This window comes from Populus nigra, chromosome 5 (genome assembly GCF_951802175.1).
Source record: "Populus nigra chromosome 5, ddPopNigr1.1, whole genome shotgun sequence".
Classification (NCBI taxonomy): Eukaryota; Viridiplantae; Streptophyta; class Magnoliopsida; order Malpighiales; family Salicaceae; genus Populus; species Populus nigra.
Genome location: NC_084856.1, coordinates 9083414 through 9092612, shown reverse-complemented (window position 1 = coordinate 9092612; position 9199 = coordinate 9083414). Strand labels below are relative to the sequence as shown.

The 9199-nt window shown below is 30.2% G+C and overlaps 1 protein-coding gene across 1 annotated transcript; it reads right to left on the bottom strand.

Annotated features, from left to right (window-relative positions):
- Positions 1-7325: 7325 nt before the first annotated feature.
- On the bottom strand, positions 7326-8660 carry LOC133694179 (putative clathrin assembly protein At4g40080). The gene has a single exon (XM_062115642.1). The coding sequence runs from the start codon at positions 8572-8574 to the stop codon at positions 7513-7515; it is 1062 nt and encodes a 353-aa protein (XP_061971626.1). The 5' UTR covers positions 8575-8660; the 3' UTR covers positions 7326-7512.
- Between the last annotated feature and the right edge of the window lie 539 nt (positions 8661-9199).

Here is a 9199-nt window from a genome sequence, read left to right as displayed (position 1 = left end):
TATGATCTTGATCTGAAAACCAAAATGCCTAAATGCATGGTAAATGCCTCCTTTTATAGGCCAAAATTTGGAACTATTGATTTGATGACTAATTATTGAGTGGGTGACCACATCTTGACTTGGTGACAATTCTTATCTTCTTATCTGAACAAAACGTCATTGCTAACGTCAGAATTTGAAAAGATTGTCCATATGAAAGTTATAGGAAATTGTCTCATCTTTCTAATAAAAAAGAATTGGTGCATTTGGACTTCTAGAACTTGAGATATGGGTTGAATACTGAACAGTGTCTAGGCTGCAGGATAAATTCCGACTTCTCCGTTGTTTCTAAGATTTGGACTTCCAGATAGCAGAATTGAGTCTTGAACTCTCATGAATGTTTTAAGCCTATGTCTTAGCTTTCTAGCCATATAAACTAATTTGAAATCCAAGATCTACAGCTCCAGATATGACCCCATGATTGAACAGTGTTCCAGTTTGGACTGAACCAACATATCTTTTCTAAGTTTAGCCCTCTCGTTGTCTTCTCAATTTTAGTAGTTAAACTCATCAATCAATCCTTTTATTTAAATGATAGGCCTGCATTTAAGATGAACATTTACCATAAATTAAAGGTATCTTATAGTATTAGACATGATATTATAAAACATGTTTTAGTTAAGGAGTTATTGATACTTCAAGTGCAAAATGATAATATAAAACCTTGATAAAAATGCACTTTTAAGTACTAATCACCAATCATTTAGTAAAAAACAATAGCTCTATTTCACCCTTTATTAGCTTTGAATATATATTTTTCATTGTTTTGTTGTATTTTTTGTCTTACATTCTCATGGAGATTCTTTACTACTTGTGCTTTTCTATTGCCACCAAGATTAACCTTTTCATCAATAAGTAAAGATAACAAATCCAAAAGTGTTAAAGGATTAAAGTCATAAACAATGTCAAAAGGAGAATAATTAGTAGTAGAATGTATATTCTTATTATAAGCAAATTAAATAAATGACAAACAATCTTCCTAGTTTTTCAAAAAAATTTGAATGATAGTTCTTAACAATGTAGTTAAATTCCTACTAACTACTTTAGTTTGACCATCTGTTTATTGATGACAAATAGTAAAAAAATAAAAATTTTATTCCTAATTTCCCCCATAAACCTTCTAAAAGTAGTTAAGAAATTTAACATCACAATCAGACACAATACTCTAGGTACTTTATAGAGCCGAACTATCTTCTTAAAAAATAAATCTGTTATGTTAGTTGTATCATTAGTTTTATGACAAGATATGAAATGTGCAATCTTATAAAACTTATCCACAATTATAAAAATATAATCCCTACCTCTTTTTGACCTAGGTAAACCTAACACAATATCCATAGATATATCAACCCAAAGTTCCTTACGCATTGACAAAGAAGTATATAAACCATTAGGTAAAATTTTAGACTTATTTTCTCCACATGCTATGCCTCTATAAAAAATTCTTTGCACATCTCTTTCATTTTAGGCCAATAAAAATGCTCATGTAAAACAATTAAATTATTAGCAACCCCAAAGTATACCATTAATCTACCCTTATGAGCTTCACGAACTAGCAATTCACACATAAAAAAATTAGGCACACATAACGTATTTTATTTAAATAAATATCCATCAACCCTATAAAACTTATTAAAGGTCGGATGTTCACATACAACATATACTTGGCTGAAATCAACATCCTCAATATATTAATCTTTCACATGCTCAAATTCTAATAATTTAGTGTTTATAGTTGAAAGAAGTACATACATTCACAATAATGCATCAACCACTATGTTTTCCTTAATCATGTATGGGAACATTTCAATGAACTCTACCCACTTGACATGCTAATAGTTTAGATTTCTTTAGCCTTTAAGATATTTCTATGACTTATGATCGGCATAGATCATGAATCTATTAGACCATAAGTAATGTTGCCAAGTTTTCAAAGTTCTCACCAAAACATAAAGCCCCTTATCATAAGTAGAGTAATTCGATGTTGCACCATTAAGCTTTTAACTAAAACAAGCTATGGGTTTTTTTCCTGTAATATTGTTGATGACATTGTTAGAAAATAATATAAATCATATCATGGGACCTCACTTAATAGTTTAAGCTATTGGGTTGAGATGGTTCTTTGACATGGTATCAGATCCTTGATGACCAAGCGATCATGAGTTCGACTCTCACCATCCTCATTTATTTGATAAAAATGAAGCACATGGTATTGTGTGCTTGTGCAAGTTTCAAGTCCGAAGGGCTTTCACTTGAGGGAGTGTGTTAAATAATAATATAAATCATATCCTGGGACCTCATCTAACAGCTTAAGCTCTTGAGTTGAGATGGTTCTTTGACAGACACAACAATTAAAACATATCTATTACATCCCATTCTTTGTCAGTACTATCAACTTCAGAACTACACATGGACTTATGGTTTTCTCTTATGTACTCTTTTATCATCAATTCTTTCATTTGCCTTTGAAGTTCCTTTATCTCATCAAGATTACTTATATAGGTTGGCCAATTAGGTATAAATGTTCGAGGTACAAGATCAATTTGGTGCTCAATTCCCCTAATCATTGGCAGTCCACTAGGAAACTCATCAGGAATGATATCTTTAAAACTTTATAATAAAGAAACACAAACAATAGGAAAATAATGATAAAAGATCATAAGTGTTAAAATATATCTTCTTATACCCAAGTAAAATCATAGGCATGAAAATAAATAAGATTTCTTAATCTCACTTCACTTTTCATAAAAATTTACATGTTTCTTTATGTTTTCCACACTCTACTTTTCTCATCTTTGCTTTCTTCTCTCTTCTCTTAGTCATTCATGACCATTTTGGTTGATCCAAAACATAAAGTGGTTTTAATAAATTTATGGGTCCTATTTATTTACTTACCAATAGGTTTTTTTTTTAATAAAAGACATTGAAAATTATGAAATAGATGCAAATGTATTGAAAATTTATTTTTTGAATGCTTTATTTTTTGATAAAACATCAAGAAGAGAAAAATAGTAAAAAAAAAAAAACAAAAAATAGGCATGTGAATGGCTAAAAACATGTTTTTTGGAATTTTTTTGCCTTTTTTGGGTTTTTGGAAAAAATTTAGAAAAGGGATGAGTCAAAATTGAGTTATGATAATTAAAAACTTTTAGCTATTGTAGTTTGGTGACTAATTCATTAATAAAATCTTCATTATAAGAAGATGTGATGTTAAAATCTTTGATTGGATGGGAATTTTGAGAAATATATATTCTTTCTTAGAGGATTCTTTTTTTTTTCTTGGTCTTTTCTCAGGCTATCTTAACAAGGTTTCTATTCTATTAGTTTGTGTAAACCCTCAGTCAAAACAGATAAATATTGGTTAAATAGGGTAACTATTAATTGAAAGATAATAAATTAGGGAGAAAATCTTATGAATTGGGATAAACATTTTCGGGAGATTAATTTAAAATTTAGAGAAACTCAAGTAATAAAATAGTTTTTCCCCTTGATTTTTTAGTTAGTAAAGGATAATTGAAAAACCTTCAATGTTGTGATTTTAGGGTTCTTGAAAATGTGTAGGAAATGCAAGTTTCTTTGATTATGGAGTAATGATAATGGATGTAGTGTGCTTATCAAATTTATCTCTCATGTAAATAAAAATTTTACAGTCTTACTAGCCAACTTCTAGTCGACATTACAACTTGAAAATAATGTAATTTGGAGTTGGTATCTTTATAAAAGTTATAAGTATGAATGTTATCTTTTAAATGGAACTAGTCTCGACTTATTTGAAGTTGTATAACTCCATATATTATAAATACACCGAGTAAAATTCCAGATCGACATAGTACTAGATAGATTTTGGGTGCTACTATAATTGTTAATTTTGAGCCTTAAAACAATATAATTTGGAGTTGGTATATTTATAAAGGTTATAGGTATGGATGTTATCTTTCAAATGACACTAGTATTGACTTATTTGACCATATGCGTGAATTTTGGGAAAAGAAATGTTAGAATGACTTAATTTTTGTTGATTATTTTAAATGTCAAAATGACTTAGTTTTCGTTAATGATTTTCAATGTCAAGATGACTTAGTTTTTGTTGATGATTTTCAGTATCAGAACTTAGCTTTAGCTCATGATTTTCAATGTCAAAAGAACTCAATTTTGTTGACAATTTCAGCATCATAATGATATAATTTTTGTAGATGACCTTTACTAAATGGATCATCTTATTGAACTTAGGAGAAGTCTGAGTGCTAGAAAAGAAAAAAACTTTACATCCAGATTATATATCTTTATATTCTATTGTTTTCTTAGTTAAAGGTAATACGACTAATGTTCTTAATAAGATATCAATCTTATTAATAATAGAAGATGATCTTAAAATACACAAAGATGCAATGATTTCTTAAGATGTTGCTTTTTGGAAAGATGTAGTTAATGATGAGATGGATTGATTCTTTATTACATAACAATACTTGGGTTATTGTTGATTTGCCTCCAAATTCCAAGGTAATTTGATGTAAATGGGTTTTCAGAAGAAAATATAATAGTGATTGATCAATTCAAACTTTTAAAGTAAGGTTAGTAGCCAAGGACTTTAGACAAAAAGAAAGAATATAATATTTTAATACATATACTTTGGTGGCTTATATAACATTTATAAGAGTACTTTTGACTTTATCATCAATATATAGTTTCTATGTACATCAAATGGATGTTAAAAATAACTTTTCTAAATGATGAATTGGATAAGGAGGTTTATATAGAACTATTAGAGGGTTTTGTTCTACCAGGAAATGAGTATAAAGTCTACAAATTGATTAAATCTCAATATGGATTGAAACAAGCACCTAAGCAATGACATGATAAATTTGATTCTGTAATTTTAGAATATGGTTTTAAACATAATAGTGTATGATAATATGTCTTTATGTGGATAAAATGCTCATTATTAGTACTAACATGAATGATGTCAATGATACGTAGAAATATCTAACCTCAAAGATTTTAAAATGAATTACTTAAATGAGGTAGATACAAATTTAGGCATCAAAGTAAGAAAACACAGTAAGGGTTTTGCTCTTCGTCAATCTCATTATATTGAGAAAGTCTTAAATAAATTTAATTATTTGAATATTAAAGAAGCAAATACTTAGTTTGATGTTTCTTTTAAGTTGACAAAAACATATTAGTAGATCAGTTGCTGAAATTGAATATGCTACTACAATTGGTAGCTTAATGTATGTTATACATTGTACTAGACCAATATTGCTTTGACAATGTGAAAATTATCTAGATACACAAGTAATCCTAGTATGGATCGTTGGAAAATAATTATAAGAGTGCTTGGATACTTGAAAAAGACTATGAATTTTGGATTATTTTATAATAATTTTCAAGTTATGCTTAAAGGTTATTTGATGCTAGTTAAATAACTAGTGTAAGTGATAATAAGTTAACTTCTGAAAATGTATTTATTTTAGAAGGTAGTGTTGTTTCTTGGGCTTCAAAGAAACAAACATGTATAACTTATTCTATAATGGAATCCAAGTTTATAGCTCTAGCAGCCGTAGATAAAGAGACAGAATGACTGAGAAATATGTTATTAGATATTAAGTTGTGACCATAACCGATGCAATCTATCTCCTTATACTGTGATAGTCACGTAACTATATCTAGTGCAAATTATCTAGATAGATAAGTAATCCTAGTATGGATCATTAGAAAGAAATTACAAGAGTACTTGGTTACTTGAAAAGGACAATGAATTTTGGATTATTTTATAATAATTTTCCAGTTGTATTTAAAGGTTATACTAATGTTAGTTGGATAACTAATACAAGTGATAATAAGTTCTGGATGAGTATTTATTTTAAAAGGTAGTGTTGTTTCTTGGGTTTCAAAGAAACAAACATGTATAACTCATTGGACATTAAATTGTGGCCACAACTGATTCTATCTATCTCTTTATACTATGATAGTGAAACACCTATATCTAAAGTATTTAGTAAAGTTTACAATGAAAAATCTTGACATATCAGCATGAGACATAAATATATAAGGCAATTAATTTATAATAGGATAATTACCATTATGTATGTTAGATTTTATAATAATCTAGTAGATACTTTCACTAAAAGTCTCTCAAGTTAGTTAGAAGTACTTCTGCTAGTATGGACTTAAAACTATTTAATTAAACTTAGTAATAACAAGAACCTAACTTTTATTAGTACTTTTGCTAGTTGGAAGTTTCATAACTAATAACAAATTATTAGTAAGAGTGATGTATACTAATTTGTGTATGATATTAAGATTTACAAAATTAACATTCAAATTAAATGGGAGGATGAGTGATTAATATTTTTAATAAAATCTCCATGTGAGAAAGAAACTCCACCTATATGAACATAGAAAGCGGTACTGCTTCAACAAAAGTTTAGAAAACTTTGTAAATATTCATGAATTCAAGAAGTACTACGAGACTATATTAGTGCTAAAATAATGGTGAACTCTTGTTTTGGATTAATTGGATCATGCGTGTAGTATTTCCAATTCTATTGAATGAAATCTTGATTTAAGCTTTTTTGCTATCATTATTTTTTTAGAGTTTTAAAATACTTACACTTAAAAGATATTTTAAAAAAAATATTTTTTTATGCATGAGATATAACAAAACTTGGATACTACATGAAATATAGTATAACTTAATATTACAACTAAATGGAGGATTATTATAAAATAACTTGGATGTTAGGAAGATAAACATAAAAAAAACATTATTTGACGTTAAAAAGATAAATGTGAGTGATAATTTGACTGAGATGTCAATTTAATGAACAGGCAAAAAAGGCTCGCATTAATATCTACAAGTGGTCTCACTCTAGATAAGATAGGCATGTTAGAGATTGTAGTAGAAATGATGGTTTAAAGTATTTTTTTGTTTAGAAATGTATCAAATTAATTGTTTTTATTTTTTAAAAATTATTTTTAACATGAATATATTAAAATGATGTAAAATTATATATATTTTTTATTTTAAACCGAAAAAAATTAAAAAAATTTAAAGACTCCGGTTTGCATCGGGCATTCACCAACGTACTTGAAAATGATCAGAAGCACGACAATGACAATAAGTCGATGTGGGGTATGGATCTATTTATTGGCATTGATCCCCTTTAAGTCAGCATTAAGCCGACATGAATGGCCTCTGACTCAGCATTGTAATCACTGCCTTTTCATTGGTAAATTCCTGGTTTTGAATTTGAAATTCCAAAATAAAAAATGTCAAGAGAAGATGAAGACAAGAGGGATACATTACGAGGCAAATATATACAAAGAAAAAGTAAAAAAGGAAAGTAGCTCATAGGTTAAGAAACCACTACCCATGTCCCCAAATTTCAAATACACACTTTCGTTGGGTCATCATCGGAAAGGATTAAAAAAAAATATATATTCAATCTTCCACACACGTCACCGTATGCCTCATAACATTGTCGACATGGTCAAAGCTGGAACCCTGTCCATACCCAACCATCCACCACCAGAATTCAACCGGACCCGCTGTCTCAATTCGCCAAATCGTTCTCTGAACCGAGTTAACTCGCCGGAACCGTCTGTCCTTTCCATTTTCACCAAACTTTTTAATTTACCCATTTCCATGATCTTAAGTTTTGCCTCACATATCAACTCCCATAGAGCATCATTTCTTGCCCTGTTAACAAACAACAGACGCAGCCTCTCTTTGCAATCCTCAAACCTCTTCAAAGAACCAAGTAACTGAGTCAACTCATTGCAACTCAAACTTGCCATTCTATCCTTGAGTTCTACAACTCGGATTAAAATCTCACGTTGGACTATTCTATAATCCTCACCAGCATATCTAATCACTGCATAAACCAAGTTATTCCTTTGAAGATGCAGAGAATCAGGAGCCTCACATATTACTTCAACAAAATCAACTAGAACATCTAACTCTCCTAACAAATCTTTATTCAATAAGGCAGAAGCCCTGTCTTCTTTATCCTTGCTATTATTACTAGAACAAGAAGAATTTAAGTAATGACCCAAAATTCTTGAAACAATAAAATTTTGCTCTATAACAGTTGCATACCATCTAACCCAAGATGCCAATTCCCACCTTTCAGGGTCCGAATCTTGCCGAAACTTTGACATGTTGAGGAAGTTTCTGCCACCAAAAGACGGATAAAAAGAAAGCTGGTCTTTAAGAATAAAGGGGCCCTTTTTTATGATACTATGGATAGTGAAGAGACATTTTAGGGCAACGGAAGGGTTTTTTGTGCCATGTAGACGGTCCATGAGAGCTTCAATGAATGCACATGCGGTGAGGCGTGACCCACGGCCGAAGGAGATGACCGCAGCGATGCGGTTATCTGATGGTGGGGAAGAAGAGTTGCGTGCAGTGGTGGCACGGAGGACAGCTATGCGTATTTTGGTGTTGCTTTTTGTTGATAGGGTGGCTTTGATATTGGAGGTGAGGCATTTGAGGATGTCGATCACAGTCCTTAGTTTCTTGCGGTGGCCCATTGACTTCAGAAGGAGGTATAGCAGAGCTTAACAGATGCTTCCGAAGAAGAATGTAATTAGCTCTTTCCTATATTTTGATTGAGGCAGTTGCTGTTTATATAATTAGTGCCTAATGTAGACAATTAAATTAAATGTATAGTAAAATCTTTAGGCAAGCGCGTATATGGGGTCAAGCCATACTAGTTTTACCATTTCTTGTTTCAGCCTCGTGTTTTTTTTTTTTCCCAACAACTTGATTGGTCTCGGTTAGGATGTCAAAATTATGTAATAAAATTTGAAAAGTTATTCTAAGATAGGCATTAATTAGATATTTATATCAAGAACTGACAACACCAAAGACACCTATCACGACTAACAAAAAAATCTGTTCAATATTACGTGATGACACCTTGACTTGTATTTTTCATTTAGCTGTTCTCATCCACATCAAGGTTTAATATTGGATTCAGGCTATATTCACCTATCAACATAATCATTGACCGGTGTGGATAAAATAAAAAATTAAAAAAAATTAAAACAAGTGAAAACTTGATAAAACTCAGTTGACTTATTGAGTTGACTTATGACTTGGATAGCAAGGCAAAATCTGATTGGGATCCAATATTTTTTTTAAATGTGTTTTTTC

Coding starts and splice junctions, on each gene's coding strand:
- LOC133694179 (XM_062115642.1), bottom strand. CDS start 8,574: ATGGGCCACCGCAAGAAACTAAGGACTGTGATCGACATCCTCAAATGC.